This window comes from Scylla paramamosain, chromosome 1 (assembly GCF_035594125.1).
Source record: "Scylla paramamosain isolate STU-SP2022 chromosome 1, ASM3559412v1, whole genome shotgun sequence".
Taxonomy (NCBI): Eukaryota; Metazoa; Arthropoda; class Malacostraca; order Decapoda; family Portunidae; genus Scylla; species Scylla paramamosain.
In genome coordinates, this window is record NC_087151.1 from 10060135 (window position 1) to 10079111 (window position 18977).

At 41.5% G+C, this 18977-nt stretch overlaps 1 protein-coding gene, 1 long non-coding RNA gene and 1 other non-coding gene across 8 annotated transcripts in view; 2 read left to right on the forward strand and 1 right to left on the reverse strand.

The window, feature by feature from the left end:
- LOC135100045 (uncharacterized) overlaps positions 1-18977 on the reverse strand; it is a 28257-nt gene that overhangs the window by 2574 nt on the left and 6706 nt on the right. The window contains exons 1-5 of one of the 6 annotated variants that reach the window (XM_064002930.1): positions 1954-1983; positions 1103-1248; positions 801-922; positions 553-665; positions 235-401 (exon numbers count right to left, since the gene is read on the reverse strand). In XM_064002930.1, the coding sequence (XP_063859000.1) occupies positions 235-401; positions 553-665; positions 801-922; positions 1103-1160 (460 nt within the window). In that variant the 5' untranslated portion in view covers positions 1161-1248; positions 1954-1983. Of the gene's footprint in view, positions 1-234; positions 402-552; positions 666-800; positions 923-1102; positions 1324-1684; positions 1984-18977 lie in introns of those variants that run through there. The other 5 variants (XM_064002920.1, XM_064002941.1, XM_064002912.1 and 2 more) reach the window with 5 other exon arrangements.
- Trnap-agg (transfer RNA proline (anticodon AGG)) lies at positions 5458-5530 on the forward strand. Its single transcript has one exon. It is a non-coding gene; the product is annotated as a tRNA-Pro (tRNA).
- LOC135100084 (uncharacterized) lies at positions 9658-11084 on the forward strand. The gene is made up of 3 exons (XR_010268535.1): positions 9658-10348; positions 10449-10615; positions 11014-11084. It is a non-coding gene; the product is annotated as an uncharacterized LOC135100084 (long non-coding RNA).

The window sequence follows — 18977 nt, forward strand, 5'->3', positions numbered from 1 at the left end:
TATTTAAAAAAAATAAAACCATAGCCTTTAATCTCCTATCCTCCCTAAATAAAACGCTTTTTGAATAAAAGAAATTGGTCAGTAACTAGGGGAAAATATAAAAAAAGATAAGCAACTGAACATGAGGTCGGCACATTTTCCAATCGCCCTTCAGTCTAACTTTTCGCAACACTGAACCTCCAGAGGCCACCAGCACAACAAGCGCCACGACGAGGGTCTGGCGACAATACTTACCCACACTGAGGGCGAAGCAGGTCATCAGCCTCCGAGAGAGGGTGAGACAAAACTCATGCAGAGGCACTAAAAGCGTCATAAACAGCGGTACTTCCTCATTATACGGGCCGTAACAGGCTGGATTGAAGACGAAGCCTTCATGCAGCTCAGGACCTGCTCCAGCAAACCTGCAGAAAATATTAAGCCGTTAATGATAATAAAGAAGTGAATCCCGTTAACCTCCGTCCCTGGTAAATTAGGTATACCTACATTTCATGATTATTTCTTGGTAAAACCATCAAATACATGGAATGTAAATTACGATGTTTTTTTTTTCACCTTTCGGAGTTCATCTTGATGTATCCATGTATATTCGTATCTTTAGCCCAACGAATCTTAACCTCTTCTTGCTGTTTGAAGAAAGCAACACCAGTGGACAGCATTTCATTGATCTGAAACAGTGAACCACCAGTGCTAAAGTAGTACCTTCTTTACAACCCCACCGGCATCACCATCACATTGACCAAATATCACCATTTTCAACACCAACATCACCCACGCATGGAGGAGCCTGCAAACATTCTTACCAGGTGGTCAGGCACGCCATGGCCGGTGAGGTAGGCACATCCTATATCGCTGAAGGCCTGCTCCAGCTCGCGCGTCACGCGTTCCCACTCCTGCTGGCAGGGCTCCTCCGCGTGGTGTGCGCCTGCAGGAGTATGGGGAGTCACATGCTTCAGGGTCCACCTTGAGGAAAGCTTACTAACTCATTATATATGTCAGGTACACCAGAGGTTGTAAAACGAGGAGGCGGTGCTTCCCAAGGGCAACATTTAGAGGAACTTTGTGTCTTATCCCTGAAGGCGACCAGGATGGCCACAGCACCTACCTAGGTCACCCACGTCCACGGTGGGCACCTTGCTGCAGGGAGGCGCCTCGCTCCGCATGCTGCTGCACCTGCTGTGCCTTCTGCTGCTGCTGGTTGTGCTGCAAGCGGTGATGCTGGTGGTGGTTGTTCTGTTGGGGCAGGCGATGCTGTTGATGATAACAGGATGAACTCTGTCACAGTCTGTTCCGTGTTTTGTGTGTAGGAAATTAGAACACATTAAGCTGAAAATAAAGTCAAGCACTGAGGATGTGTGTTTGATTTCCTTGATCGAGGATGATATGTTTTATAGATATAAAGATTTATAACGATATGGAGTCCGAGATTTATCCTAAAATAATCCTACACCAATGCGACATTCCAAGAAGGAAGTAACTGAGAGAAAGGAAAAATTTCCCTGTCACCGTGAAGGAAACAGATTTTTCATCAATATCCATATAAGCGAATCACTGAACCGTCAACCCTCAAGCATGTGGAAAGCGGCTGCAGTTCACGACGATGAGGCGTTATAGCAATATAATTGATGTTTTTAGAAATAGTTCCTTGCTTCTCTTAAATGGCATTTAAATAAAGTTTTGTATACACCATTGTATTTGTTGTAGATGATATGGTACATTTTGGTACCCACTCCACACAGCAGATTCAAATAGTGATCGTTTGTAAAATGGGTCATGAATATTGCGGAGCGATAATTTGCTTTGCACTCATCATTGTATATCTGGTTTTTGTTTTACCAAGTATTTGCTTATTTAAGTGCTTCATAACTAGTTGTTTTGAAAAGAAAGAAAAAAAAAACTTTTATATCAATGTCAAAAAGTAACGCGCAAGCAGGAGCAGAAGCCGCAGACACCAACTTTCTCGAATGTCGAACTCATACTGACTGTTAGGGATGGGCGGGAACCGAGTCCGACGATTCCGCCGCGGCCGACTATAAGAACCGAGTCCAAAGTCTGGGAACCAAATCCTAATGAGTCCAAGTGATTATTAATTTGTACGGCGCCTCAATATATCAAACATTAGAGAATATGTTTTAGAAGTAATTATGAAACAAAATACGTTTGATAAAATACTGTTAAAATGAGGTAGAACGTACTGAAATTGCATGAATCGCATCCCTGCACGAATATTACAGAAATTGCATGAAAGTCAAAGAGAAATTTCACTCAAGCTGGCCAAAAGCAGCACCGCTTTAGTGTTGCCATAAGAATCTTTTTTTTTTTTCTTTTTTTGTGTGTCTGTTCATTGGTAGATGTCAGGTGACATCACAACTAGGTATATATAATGGGTGCCCATCTCGCACGCAGCTCCTAAGGGGCTAAACCAATCCAGAGGGGGTACCCGTGCAGTTGCACCCACAAATAAATTTACTCTCATTTTCCGGATGCATATGAACTTACTCATTATTCACTTATACTGCAACTCTTCCTTTCTCAAATTATCATATATCTAAATTTCACACTCTAAATTTTTTTTTTTCAGGCGCACAGATTTAAAGGTATACAACTCACGTACTCACCAAACTTGCGCGGTAACGTAACTTTTTCAAGCAAACAACGTGACAAAATTAGCTTCGTGTTTGTCAGCCATAGCGCCCAAGAGAAACAGAATTGCTCCTGTGTGGAGCTATATGGAGCAGACATCTTCTGACGCTGTCACATGCTTGGTGTGCAAAGATGCAGCAAAGTTTTGTGGTGGTACTTCCAGCATGTTGAAACATCTCCGCACGAGACATCCTATAGAATATGCTTAGTTAAAAGAGGACGTGTCTGAAAAGGCTGCCAGACCGTCTACTTCAGCTCAGCCTTCTCTAATGAAGACAATCACAAGGGCTCATCCCTATAAAAATGACTCGAGCAAAAAGAAGGAATTTGACGAGCTGGTAGTCATAATGATAGTGGAAGACCTGCAACCACTATCTGTTGTGGAAGACAAAAGGTTCAGGAATCTAGTTCATGGACTTAACCCTAAGCACGAATTTGCCAGACGCAGAGAGATAGGTAGAACTTTTTTGCCCTCTACTTACAACCGAGAGGTAGAAAGAGTTCGAAAAAAACTAGAGATGGTGAAATACATCTCACTGATTACTGACATATTGCAGTCGCCAGTTGTGTCGCCTCACAAGGTCCTGTGAGGCTGATGGTGAGAGACTAATATGAAGCATGTGTAACAGTAAGGAAAGAGTAGAAATCAAGGAAACTGCATTCATTATAGTAGTTAATTGCAGGAGTGAATTTGTGTGAGAGGAACTAGCTGTGGAGAGCTTAGCTGTTGAGAGGTAGTGAGGGTTGTGTTTACGTGGTAAAGTTGAAGACATGGCGCCAAGGGTAGATAAGGCACAGAGGGATCTCTGTAGAGGTATGGGTCACCTGGTGTCGCATATTTGGCCCAGCGGCCTCAGAAGTGGGCAGATTGTGCCCAGTCTTCAGAGGGAGAGGTGTTGCGACTCGTTCTGTTTTTTCCATAAACCCTAGACCCTCAAACGCCGACCCTCGTAGTCGTAGGTGTTGCATTGTGATTAATTAGCAGTAACTGCTACATGTCAAAATGCAATGTAAATTACTATACATGTATTGCATTTGCGTATCTATTATTCTGAATGCTCGTTAAAGCGTAAACCATTATGTATTTTGGTTATTATATCGCACTTTATTATGATGGAATGCTATCTCTCTATATGTTCATGTGCCTTAAGTGCATGCGAATGTTTTATTGTACTTCAGTACTCCTCGTGCTGATGTCAAATTAATTGTCACTACAGGTTAACCACATTAAAGCGAGTAAACGACTGGGTCGTTTGTCATCCTGATCCCTTATAGACGTGAAGGCGTCTACAGTTAACGACTACGGTCTGCCGCATGCTGGAGAAGAGAGGCGAGGATCGCAGTGGAGCAAAGCGTTTACGGGACTGCCCAGCGGACGAGTGCGTGTGTATGTTTGTGCGTTCTGCTGCCCGGTGGGCGGAGTTTGAGGCGGCCGGGGAACCTCGCACGCTGATCTTCCCGCGAGGCCGTCTCGCAACGAAGTGCGTGTGTGCGTATGTGCGTTCCTCTGCCCAGCCCTTTCACTTAACGACGCTTCCTCTCTCTCTCTCTCTCTCTCTCTCTCTCTCTCTCTCTCTCTCTCTCTCTCTCTCTCTCTCTCAGACCGATGAATCGGTTTGCTTTCATTAACTGACAGCTGACGGATCAACGACATCTGCCCATCCCCCACCCATCGCTACCTGTTCAGCGGTGTTAAACATCACAGGCATTCCTGATGAGCCTCACCCCGATAAGGACACTACCTGCAGGGATCTGTATCCAGCTGATAATACTGCAAGAAGCTAGAAAATGCATCCATCGGGTCCTGCAATGCTCGGTAATGCGGACAGGACCTTTGCTTTATAAAGGGTAATATTCTCTCTCTCTCTCTCTCTCTCTCTCTCTCTCTCTCTCTCTCTCTCTCTTAGACGTTGCGGGACGTGGCGAGGGACGCAGAGGATACAGCAGAGCCAGTGAACATGGCCCTCAGCATACGCATCCCTGAACTGAACGAGGCCAAGGTGAGACTCACGGAGAAGGACGGCATGGTGAGCCTCGCGTTACTTAGAACTTCTAAAACACTTCTCCCTCTCCTTGACTACTTTTAAAAAGCTCTAATCGAAGTTACACGGGTTTTCGATGGTGTTCTTTTTTTTCTGTTCTATTAGCAGATTAACAACATTTGTACATTGTTAACAGGAGAATCACACTTGAAAACCCGGTTAATCATCTCTGTGGCCTTTGGAAAAAGTCGTGGTAAAACAGGAAAGCGTTTCTGAATTGGAGTCTTAAAGAAAGACCATTCCTCTTTTCTTTTTCTTTTATTTTTTCTTCGCGTTTTCTTTATTCTTTATGTTATTTATTATTATTTATTCTTTTTTACTATCTTTTGAGACTTATGAAACGTTTGGATGGTTGGATCCAATAGGCTTGTTTCTTGAGGCCTAAAATTTTACAATTTTTAAGCCTCCCTTTACTCCAGCTTCGTCAGGAGATAGCACAGGAGGAGGAGAGCATCGCGTCGCTGCGGCAGGCCCTGCAGGACAAGGAGTCGCCAATACAGGTGTCGCAGAGCAGACACTGGACGCGCCCCTTCAGGCCTGGCGCCGACAGCTGCCTCAACCAGCCCCACTACATGTACTACTGCTGCTGCTGCTGCTGCTGGTGCTTCTTCTTCTTCTTCCTCTTCTTCTTCTTCTTCTTTTTCTTCTTCTGTGATATTGCGGTATCTTATTTAAAATCAATCAATTAATCTTCTTGTTCTTGTTGTTCTACTACTACTTCTACTACTGCTACTGATACTAGTACCACTGCACCATCCCTGTGGCTTGCTTAATCGGCCTGATGGTCTAGGGGTATGATTCTCGCTTAGGATGCGAGAGGTCTCGGGTTCAAATCCCGGTCAGGCACTAGGAGCAACATTTTACAGGGACTGCCACGTGCAGGTCTGATGGCGTCTTGCAGCTTCCCTCATTTTCTAATGTTCTTATGTTCTTATGCTACTGCTGCTACCACCACCACCACTACATTCACCACCACTACCTTCACCACCACCACTACCACTACTATTACTCCTGTCCAACACTTCTCGTTCTTCCTCTGACTGAAGGACGAGCTTCAGGAGTTACCCCAGAGCATCGAGTTCGTTCGCGAGCGGCTGAGCGCAAGCGAGGACACCCTGGCTGGAGGGCCAGTATTGTCCTGCTGAACCTTTACGGATCTGAATTTTCATGTTTGTACTTGATTACTTTCAGGTGATGGTAGTCATTGGTCTGTTAAAACCAAATTTTTCATTAAGCCTTTAGCTTCCCTGTTTGGCAACTTTCCCCTTCCTTCTCTGTATATCTGGCACGCTACGGCTATAACTAGTCCTCAGCAGCCTGCTTTACTGCACCTACTTTTAGTTTCTCCCCAGACGTCTACAAAGTTGGTACAGTTTCATGTGTGTCATGGGGTGTGTGTGTGTGTGTGTGTGTGTGTGTGTGTGTGTGTGTGTGTGTGTGTGTGTGTGTGTGTGTGTGTGTGTGTGTGTGTGTAATAGTGATGAAATTAAGTAAACATACTGGTGATGTTTGGGATGCATCGAAAGATTAAGTGCGAGTATGAGTGAAAGTAAGAGAGGGGATGGGAGTACTCGTAAGAGCTTATTAGACTGAGACTGAATGAGAGAGAACGCAAATGTGCGTGAATGTGTTAGTTAACGAAAGATGAAGTGTGGCACTGAGTGAATAAGAACGATCCTGAGGATTGGTAAATAAAAACATAAGAACATAAAAAACAAGGGAAGCTGCAAGAAGCTACCAGGCTTACACGTGGCAGTCCCTGTATGAAATATACCTACCTATTTCCACCTATCATCCCCCATCCATAAACCCGTCTAATCTTCTCTTAAAGCTCCCTAATGTCTTAGCACTAACAACATGATTACTGAGTCCGTTCCACACATCTACCACTCCATTTGAGAACAATTTCTTCCTATCTCTTTCTTAAACCTAAATTTTTCAAGCTTGAACCCGTTATTTCTTGTTCTACCCTGGTTACAGATCCTAAGAATTTTGCTTACATCCCCCTACATCCTATTCACTCAGTGCCACACTTCATCTTTCGTTAACTAACACATTCACGCAAATTTGCGTTTTCTCTCATTCAGTCTCAGTCTAATAAGCTCTTACGAGTACTCCCATCCCCTCTCTTTATACCTTTATACCACTTGAAGACTTCTATCAGGTCCCCTCTTAACCTACGTCGCTCTAAAGAATGTAAATCTAACAGTTTCACTCTCGCCTAGTAAGGAATACTCCTCATTCCCTGTATCCTTCTATTCATTCTCCTCCGTACTGATTCTAATAGACCTATATCTTTCTAGTAATGTGGGGACCAGAGCTGCACAGCGTAGTCTAGATAAGGTCTGACCAACGCCAAATATAACTTTAATATTACTACTGGCCTTCTACTTTTAACATTCCTAAAATTGAATCCTAATACCCTATTTGCCTTGTTTCTGGTCTCTATGCATTGTTTTCCAAGACGGAGTTCAGAGCTAACTATAACTCCTAAAACTTTTTTGTACCCTGAACCTACCAGAGTTTCGTTGTTTATTGTGTACCTACTGTGTGGGTTTCCTCTACCTACGCTATGTACTTTGCATTTGTTGATATCAAACTGCATTTGCCATTTGTCCGTCCATTCATTCATCCTATCTAAATCTGGCTGCAAGGCGATGGCATCCGATTCAGACCTAATTAATCTACCTATCTTTGTGTCATTCGCAAATTTACTAGCATCACTACTAATTCCAATATCCAAGTCATTGATATATATTAATAAACAACAGTGGCCCTAATACTGATCCCTGTGGCACTCCACTAATTACATGACCCCACACGGATTTATAGCCGTTTATTACAACTCTTTGTCGCCTGTCGCTTAGCCATGACCTTATCCAGCCTAACACCTTCCCATCTATCCCGTGCCATAACCTTTATTAGGAGCCTCTGATGGGATACCTTGTCAAAAGCTTTACTAAAGTCCAGATATAAAATGTCATAACTATCACCATTATTTACTGCCTCGTACACTTTACTGTAAAAACTTAACAAGCTCGTCAGGCAAGACTTCCCCTTTATGAAGCCATGCTGTGACTGATTTATCAAGTTATGTTTGTCTAAATGCTCTCTAATGTTCCTCATTATTATTGATTCCAATATTTTACCTACAACTGAAGTTAAGCTGACAGGTCTATAAGTAGACGCTAAAGTTTTGTCTCCTTTCTTAAAGATGGGTACTATATTAGCCTGCCTCCACATTACTGGTACCTCACCTGACTCATGTGATTTCCTAAAGACAGAAACTAACGGCTCACTAATAACCTCTTTGCATTCCTTAAGTACTGTGGGATATATTTCATTTGGTCCTGGTGTCTTGAACTTTATTGGCCTATCTATCTCCTGTTGCACTATCTCCTTAGTTATGGAAATATCTGTCAGCTTCTCATTCTCATCTGCTCTAAATATCTGTTCTCTATTTGGCATATTCTGCATGTTTTCCTGGGTGAAGACAGTTAAAAAAAATTCATTCAGAATTTTACTAATCTCCTCCCCAGAACTAAGCAGCTCCCCATCTGCTGCCTTTAATGGACCTATAGTATCCTTATTCTTCGTCCTGTAAATCTAATAAAATTCCTTGGGGTCCTTCTTCGCCTGGTTGGCTACCTTTGATTCGTAATTCGTAATTGTTCTAACTAATTCATTATATTGTGGCCTTAAAACCTCTTCACCTGCCCTAAATCTCTTATATATACTTCTCTTCCGCCCTATATAATGTTTCAACCTAGCAGTCATCCATTTAGGGTAATTTTTTCTGTGATCTTATTGCTCTATACGGGATCTTTGCTAACTCCTGTATGCACTTTATCTACGAAATATTTATAGAACTCATCTACATTTTACTTCACCTAATCCCCTCATCTCGGCCCCTTCCATCCTTTCCACTCCTTCATCTACTCGCTTCGACCTCACCTCTCTCATTTCAGCATGACCTGACCCTCCAACATACTCACACTATCTCCCCCTCTCTCTCTCCTCCGCCCCTTTCGGACACATCTTCCTTCCTCTTGTCACCCTCACACCTCACCTTACCTCTCTCATTCTGCCTTGTCTCTCTCAACTCCGTCTCGGACCTGACCTCACCCTGCATTCGTTGCCATGCAAGTCCTCGGAGGTACCTTTTTAATTCCTCAAAATCTGCTCTTATAATGTCAGGTATTTTACTAGTGTTTTTGCTTCTAAAATTTTCTTCCCATATTGATTTGTACCCAATTTCCCAATGGTCACTGTTGCCTAGCTGTCCTCCAACCTCTACCTGCGTGACTATTTCCTCCCTGTTAGTAAGAATTAAATCTAGAATATTGTTCCCCTTTGTGGGTATTACGACAACCTGTTTTAAAAAAATCATCCTGAATTACCTTAAGAAATTCCTCTGCCTCATTGATACCCACCATCAGACTCCAGTCGATATTCCTAAAATTAAGATCTACTACCACTCAGACCAGACTGTACCTTCCTGCTCTATTTATTTCCTGCCACAGTGAGGTGTTAATTTCCTTTGTACTGTTCCGTGGCCTGTACGTTACTCCCAGTACTACTAACTGTGATCCTTCCTTAATATCTACCCACATCGACTCTGTTTTGCTATCTGTTTTAATTCTACTGTTAATACAGCCCTGTAATGTGTCCCTAACGTATAACGCGACGCCTCCTCCTTTCCTGTTTTACCTGTCTTTATAGAACAATGTATAACCATCTTTCTTAACCTCTGGATTTAATACTTTTCTTGACATATCTAACTAAGTTTCTGTTAAAGCAATGATATCAAGGTGCTCTACATAAGACTGACAGAAAATGAGAATGAAATTATACGAGAGAGTGAGGAAGGCTGAGGAGTGAATGTTGTGGGATGAGTGAGGGGGAAAGAGAGAGATATTACTCTCGTAACACTTTATCTTGGGCAGGTAAAGGGAGGGGAGGTGACAGGGAGGGAGGTTTGAGAGAAGATGAAAGAGGAGAGGAGAAGAAAGGAACAGGGGGGGGGAGAAGAAAAGGACATTATGGAGTTCGTAAAGGGGGAAGGAGAACACATGGGGCAAAGAAGTGGAGGAAGAATGAAGTACAGGGAGAAGGTAAAAAGAATAGATATAAGCAAGAAGAATAGGCTGAGTTAAACCAAGCTTTGGAAGGTTTAGGGTGAAAAAAAGAATGAGGAATGCATGCCTCAATGGTGGATACAATCACCTCTGCTATGGTGCTCAGCACACAGAGACGGATCTCTGACACAGAAGTAGATTGTGTTTGTTTGCAAAATCTATTGTGATTGAAGAAGGTATTTGCTTTCAATCATGCAAATAACCTTAGGACACAGTTCCTCAACGCTTTTAAAACATCGTGCGGCGCGCAAAATCGACTGTGACATCAGGCTTCCAGCATCCACTTTGTCCTCATTATCACCATCAGCAGCACTCCCACTAGAAAGAGAACCAGCAGCACCACTCCCACCACCAGCAACAAAAGCAGCGACATCACCATCACCATCACCGCAGCCAACAAAAGAACCACCACCATCGCCACCGTTTGCAACATAACCAGCAGCAGCAGAAGGCACAGCAGGTGCAGCAGCATGCAGAGCGAGGCGCCTACCTGCAGCAAGGTGCCCACCGTGGACGTGGGTGGCCTAGGTGAGTGCCGTGGAATTAAGTGCATGTAATTTCTCTACCGATGGAGATTAACAAACTTTAAGATACAGCGTGACCACAAACGGCTTGATATTTCCCACAGATATGCTGGAGCAGGTCCTGAACAGCGTGAAAGCTTCCTCTTTAAGCCAGATAGTTACAACTCGTGTGATAAGGAGACCTCGCTGTTTATAACACCTTTAGTGTCTCTACATGAGCTGCATCGCACCCTCTCTCGGAGGCTGATGACCTGCCTTGCCCTCAGATTGGGTAAGTATCGTCGCCAGACCCTCGTCGTGGCGCTTGTGGTGCTGGCGGTCTCTGGAGGCTCGGTGCTGCGAGAAGTTAGACTTAAGTACTGGGCTCTCCTTAGTCCGGGTACCAAATGTTTTGGGCACGAATCAACAACAACAACACACACACACACACACACACACACACACACACACACACACACACACACACACACACACAGAGAGAGAGAGAGAGAGAGAGAGAGAGAGAGAGAGAGAGAGAGAGAGAGAGAGAGAGAGAGAGAGAGAGAGAGAGAGAGAGAGAGAGAGAGACATATTAAGTATTTACTGTGAAAAGAAAAGGAATACATTTGGAGCATAATTACTATTTGAAAGCCTTTTATGTATCAACAGTCTAATTTTAAGTATTTTCAGGAAAAAATCGAGACCACTTCGTGAACATGCACCTGGACAGCGGCACCAAAAACAGCCTCAGCACAACTGCAATTTTTGTATATATATATATATATATATATATATATATATATATATATATATATATATATATATATATATATATATATATATATATATATATATATATATATATATATATATATATATATATATTTCTTTATTAGATTTTTGTTGCCATTGGCCAGTGTCCTTCCTACATAAAAAAAAAAAATATATATATATATATATATATATATATATATATATATATATATATATATATATATATATATATATATATATATATATATATATATATATATATATATATATATATATTGCTCGTGTCACACACTTATTTTATATAGAATATAACTCTCGCATGTGTATTTACATAAAAAGTTGATCTGAATAAACCACAACATAAAAGACTGAAATAAGTTTACTTCGAGGAGAATATTTCTTAGAATTACGAAATATTGGTAAAAAAAGTTTTTGAAAATATTTCTTGAATGGTGGGGTGCCATTCATATAAGTCTGGTAATACACATTGCTTCATTACTTTGCCCTTGCTCATCTATGTTATGATATGGACCATTTTGACTCAAGCGTGACTGTAGAGCACGAACATGTTTGCTGAAACTCTGTAAAGCAAAGCAAAATAAAAATAAAAATAAATAAAATAAAATAAAAAGATAAGGTACGTGAAAGAAGATTATGGAAATATTTACACCATTTGTCATATAATTACTATTTGCTACAATATTGGATCAGTATTGAAATTAACCATTTTAACTTATAAAGGAAAACATTCCGAATACGATATTGTAACTAACGATAAGTGGAAATGGCGGAAAATATTTAATAGAGATTGATTAGCAAGAGAATTCTACACTCTGCAGAACCAGAGATATAAATTGATACATAGCTGTGCACATACACTGTGTTTTCTGAGCATTCGTAGGGAGTCCGTTCGTAAGAAAGCACAGGCATGCTTTATGCAATGTTTCTTGTGTATTATGAATGAAGTCATCAAGATTATTGACAGTGTTGCTGTACAGAAATGCATGTCTCCTACGTATTGAGCCATCATCCAATCATTGATATCATCTGATATGTCATTTTTGGAAAATGTCGGAAAAAACTTGCAGCCCTGCAGAATACGAGTACATACACAACAATAATTTTTGGAGATTGTGTTCTCTTGAAATACTTATGTAGCCAACAGTGTCAACTTTTGTTTTTGCAATTTTCTTAGGAACCATGGCGTCGATGATATTGTCAAATGCTTAAGACGTTATATATTGGGTCGAAAGCCATGTTGATTGTTAGATAGGCAGTCGATGACTCGAAGAACGTTATGGATTGAATTACTGTTGCTCGCCGCTGTGGATGATGGATCCTGGACAAACCCCTCTGTACAATAGGTTTATCTGTAGTCCTCTCCTCGATAATTTCCACGTAGCCAGTTGCAGGTTTTGTACTCGTGTCAACAATGCCGAAGACGTGTGAGATGCTTGTCCACGGTGATGGTTTGGTTTACGAAAGAAACGTGACTTCATCGATTTCAAATCATTCCTTGCCCACAGACTTGAACTGGGCATGCTTCAAGGCACAAAGCTCCTGGAAAAAAAAAAAAAAAACTAACAACCAATCCTAGTCTTCCCAGAAATGTTTACCTGTCAGCATGCGTCTGCTTTTCTTATTCTCTCGCTCCAGAGATACATAACATATACCCATTTCTGAAGTGACAGTCTTGAGCGTACAAAAAAAAAAAAAATGATCCTGTTCTCATGGATGTGATACTTTTATATTCTGCAGTCTTTCTTCTGACATTTCCATACAAAATCATTGTTATTTTCTGATATTTTGTCCGGCTCATTCGGCTGTGACACTTTTTTCACAATTTTCTAAACGCTGCCAGATGTCACATCACCAGAATCGAACAGAAACATCCACATAATGATCAGCCACGCTGCGTGTAGCTGATCGTCATGTGACCTGTTGTTGCGGGGCGGCCATCTTTGCAGTGAGAGCGTGTCATTAACCACGCGTAGACAGGGTTGGTCAAGTCTTATCAGGATTTATGATAGACGCGCGCAGTTTACGACTATTTTTCTAATTTATGATAAAAATGCGCAATTTGAGCACTATTGCGAATTGACTTTAAAATAAACTACCTTTTTTATTTATTAGAAAAAAAAAAAGAAAAGTAATGTCCATTAAGCATCAGTCTTACTCATTAAGTGCTGAAAGCCAAAGCAAAGTAATAATCAATATTCATCAACACTTAATCAATCAGCTTCATCTTTCCGTCCCTGTAACGCGCTTTTACACACACACACACACACACACACACACACACACACACACACACACAGCTGCCCCTAATCACAGTTATCATCAACGTAACATATTTTTCAAGCATAATTTTTCCCTTTCACTAACCTCTTCCTTATATATTCTCTCTCTCTCTCTCTCTCTCTCTCTCTCTCTCTCTCTCTCTCTCTCTCTCTCTCTCTCTCCCTCTCTCTCTCTCTCTCTCTCTCTCTCTCTCTCTCTCTCACACACACACACACACACACACACACACACACACACACACACACACACACACACACACACACACACACACACACACACACACAGGTCAACATGACATTCCTAAACATACCATGTCGGCACCTATAACCAGGTATGCCTGGTGAACACACACACACACACACACACACACACACACACACACACACAGGTCAACATGACATTCCTAAACACACCATGTTGGCACCTATAACCAGGTATGCCTGGTGAACACACACACACACACACACACACACACACACACACACACACACACACACACACACACACACACACACACACACACACACACATACACACACACAGACATACGCTCCTACTGTCCTACAGCCTTGCAATAATGGTAAAAGGAAGTGTAACCTGTTTTTATTCCACTATTCTTTAGTTTTCCTCATCCTTAACCCTTAAAATCCGGTTGGCTTCTTGAAACATATCAAATCAGTCTATTCCTACTCGAAATTGTACAAAACTAGATACTTTCAGATAGAGAATTTTACTATACATAACACACAGCTCATTGATTTTAAGATAGTACCCGTGAAACAGTAAAAACATGTAATCACAACCTAAATAATAATCCAAGACAACCACCGGATTCAGAGTTCATTCCTCTGGTGTACCACCGTCTCTTTACAAAACAAAAGAGTCTCAGTTTATCGATGATTAGATAGCGGGAAGACTGACCAGAATGGATGTCTGATATGCTATTCGATACCCTAGTTACTACACCACGAAGCTCAGCTCTGCTGGATGCTTAACTTCTCTTCGTTAGCGGACGAGATGGAAAGCGAGGCAAAGGGCACGGTCTAGAGAAAGGGAGCAATGGGGGTATCTGACAGGAAAGCGGAGAGACGATTAGTTAGGGAGAGGGAAGGGGAAGGGGTTGTGATGTCTGTAAAAGGGAAGATGGAAGTGTTAATGGGATGGTGTGATGAGTGTGTGAGGGGAAGAAGGATACAGGACGAGGGTGGATACAGTGGGACTCTTAAACGATAAGGCCTGGCAGTGGCAAGACCATTGCAATATGGGTACACCTACAACCGGTTCAGCATGACCAATGGTGCCCGTGGTAGCTATAAGCATCTCCATCAGACTGCAGCCATTCGTTGTTGCCGTTACTCCAACTGATGAGGGTTATTATAATGCAGTTGAATCTAAAGTACACCATGGGCTTCATGTGTCTCATTGCAGTGTATGCTTCTATCGAGGAATTCGAAACCGAAGAAGACATGTTCTAAGCCAAACTCGACTCAGTATTGGACCGGGACACACTCATTGTCTTAGTTGAATTATTAATGCATGTACCGGCAATGACAGAGCTATCTACGAGATACTAGTTGGTTCTCATGATTTTGGTAACAGGAATACCAGCAGTTCTCTTGGTATCAAACATCAGAGCTTCATCAATGGGCTTAATACAGCAGTGCCAGAAGGATTGTTAAGGAGATAAATCACATACTCAGTAGCACTTATAGGAGGATCCTTCAGAACTGCAGGGTTTTCTGAAGTGCTGAATTCTTTCCTACTGATCACAAATTAGTTGTTGCATCACTGAAGCTTCATTTCAGGTCCAAAAGAATCCCCAAATCTGAGCACTCAGTGTTTCACCTTGAGAAACTGGAGAACCTTTGTTGATCTCAAGAAGGCATTTGATTCAATGCATTTTCAGTCACTCTTGGAGTTGCAGTAACTGCGGGATTGCTATGAGGTCTATTGACTTGCCTATAGTCCGGTACTGAGAATGTTGTCAAGCGCAGAAGGGAATGTCAAATTTCTTTCCTGTGATTGCGCAGGTGAGGCAAGAATGTGTCCGTGCCCTGTCATTTTCCAACGTTTGTATGGACAAGGTATTGGGTAGAGCCGTAAATCAAAATCATTGTGGAACATTTACCAACAATATCAATGCCATTGATCTTGTTATTGTCATCTGCGAAGTAATCCTTGTGGGGTTGATATAGGTTCTGGAGATGGCTTTCGAGGCACTCCACTAGGAGGTGAAGGCCTCGGGTCTTAAGGTCTCCTAACCTAACGCCGAAGTCCAGGTGACTGGAGGCTTACTGGATAACTCAGTAGACTGTCCATGCGTCTGGCTGTAGCATTAAGATCTTGAGAAACTTCAGATACTTTTCTGCAAGGCACAATCCAGTATGGCAGAAGTCAGAGGCCAAGGGCACCCCCACAAATCTCATGACAGTGGTAAATTGATGCCTCCTGCCAGGCTTTACTTGTTATGGGGAAGAGGTCTGCATGGAAACTAGTCCAGGGCAATCCCTCCAGGAATACGTCGTAGGGTGAGCGAAGCAACGGGTTCTCCTGGGTGTGCCCTCCATAACTGATTGGAGACAAAATTACAAAATGGCTGAAATGATCTACACAGACAAAGGCATATGGGGAAACCTGAGGCAATTGTAAAAGGGCGAGTGCAGCTGTTTCGAAAGGAAGGAATGGGGTGGGGTATTCACATGTAGGAGCAATTTGAGTATTGCCTTTTGTCTGCACGCGAGAAAGAGTTAGGAAGTGTGTGATGATGTGAATATCCATAGTATGATAGTAATGATGATTCCATGCAACAGACAATTTTGTCACCATCTGGCTGACCAGAGACAGATAAATTATTAGGAAGCTGCAAAACGGTGTTGGAAATGGAGGTGAAATAACGAATCATAACGGACATCGACAAAGAAATCGATTCTCAAGAAAAAAAAAACTGAGAACAGCACAAGTGAGTTAAGGTGAAGTCGTCACTATTTTCTAATGTTCGTATAAATAACTTTAGAACTCAATACATTTTGGCGTTGACCTATAGAGAGTTCTCGAGAAGAAAAGTAGGAACCTTATTAACAGAAATAACTGGGATGATACGTGAAAGTGTCAGCGATAGCAATCCCTCATTAACTCATGGAGAGTGACATATGTACCATCCGGTTAAGTGATGAGCTTTTTACCTCGAAAAGAGGTGAGTTACAGCACTGTGGAATATGTACTAAATAATCTGGTAGTCATGTATGATCTCTCAGAAGTGCTTCCATTCCTTGTAAGTGCATAACAGAGTATTGACATTGAGCTGCATCACCAATATAGAGGGCCAGCACTGGGTTCTTGGTCCTAGGTCAGTGGAGTCAGTGTCTTGGGTACATGAACAATGGGTCAGTGGGGTCAATGCCTTAGGTACGAAATGAACAACGCCAGATGTACTGTTCTGGATCAGTGGGATCGATACCCATCACTTGCAATTAGTACATTATGATTCCAGTCTGCTTAATTTATAGTTTCTAGTCTTTTTTTTTTTTTTTTTAAATTTGAATTATATATTTTCGTTAGTTTTGCCTTACATTTTAAACATTACAAGTATTTTGTGCAATTCTTATTTTCTATTTCGACGCCTTACGTATAACTGTAGTTGTAACTCCATGCAAGAAATGTTTTAATCACTTTACTTTCTACAAAACGGAGAAAATATTGTTTGATCGGGATTATTTAGTGTTTTTATCGTATGTAATTTTGTGACGTCTGTAAAAAGTGTATTTATATTTTTCATTTGTTTAATTAAGTTTTGGACACTGGCGTTGGATTTTTTTTTTCTTTTTTTTTTTTTTAGTGGAGGAATCAATTACTAATAATCTTTGTAGCTGCCCGAATGCAGCTAAAGGATTTCGGGCCTGCACGGTGGCAGGAATCGTTTATTGCATTCGGTCAGACCTGAAGGCATACATAATAAACTTAAGACGTGCGAAGCACTACTAACCATTAAATATTGTATCAACATAATGCATCACTAATCATTGATTATGCTAATTAGGCCAATCGACCCCTCGTAATACAGATATGGAATTCACGTGTTTGAGGTCTTAAGGAGGCCTGTCACCAAGCAACACCTGCGTCTGTATTGTAGTGGTCCGATCTTTCCTGGAGTAGTCACACCCTGACTCGGTGGCGGTACAAAGGGATCTGCCCCTCCGGGCTTCGTTCCTGCTGGCCCTCGGCGCCTCACGCCTGTCCATCTTATCCTTTTAGGCCAGCATGACCCATTCCTCTATAGAGATCCCTCTATGTCTTATCTACCCTACGCGCCATGTCATCAACTTTACCACGTAAACACGACCCTCACTACGTCTCTACAGCTAAGTTCTCCACTGCTAGTTCCTCTCACAGAACTTCGCTACTACAATTAACTACTATAATGAGTTCAGTTTCCTTAATCTCTACTCTAATTAGCTCGGTTTCCTTAGTGTTACCCATGCGTCATATTAGTCTCTCACCACCAGTCTCACAGGACTATGTGAGGCGACACAGTTGCCGATTATACTCTCCTCATTTACCTAACTTTTATAGCACCAGAACTTAATATACTAGTTCACTTTAACTCTCATAACACAGAACATGTTATTTATCATACGCTTCTTCAACAACAATTTCTTTCACCCTCTCGGCTCTCTTTCACCCGCTCGGCGGTAACAATCTTCTATATATATCATTCTTAAAATTCAATAGTTGTTCATGATTGTACTCTTTATTTCATATACAGAGTATAACACGAGTTTCTGCGGATATTGCTAGAGGTGAAAGTACAGGTTATTCTAGTAGGAAAATATTATTTGTATAGTATCATTCAGCGCCTCAAAAACTCAATTCTTCCATCTATCAACTCGACAAAACTTTCCAGATAACTATCCCCTCTTCCTCAATGACACTGAACTGTTCCCTTCTTCTACACTGAACGTCCTCGATCCGTCCTTTACTTATAATCTAAACTGGAAACTTCACATCTTATCTCTAGCTAAAACAACTTCTATGAAATTAGGCATTCTGGGACGTGCTTGGGAAAGAAGCATGGGATTGGATTCCTTAAATATCTCTCCAATAACACAATCAGTTGTAGTATATTTGATAGTATATTTTGATCAGCTGATATCAACAACTAAGTTGAGCAGCGGATCGCTTCAAATGTAAGTCTCTTTGCAGGTTGATGAGCGTACTGACATGACTTGAAAATGCCTGATCCGACCTGACCCGAGTTAAACTGACCTGTTTCTAAATCTAGATAATGAAATGATCCTTCTTTATAGACTCCGTGTTCTCTCTATATCTTCAAATCTACTTTTCCACAGTCAGGTACTTGTAGTAAGTTCTGGGTAACGTTTGTCATTCATTTCATGTTAAGCTGTACAACGGTGAACATTGCACGTCATTAATACTATTTGACTCAATGGTGACTGAAAACTCAATAATGTTTATGAAAGCCCTGTAAAACTAATATAAATTATGACGAATGTAAGTGAAGGAACAATTTCGAAAAAAAAAAAAAAAAAACTAAAATGTTTCTTAAATACGATGGCATAAAC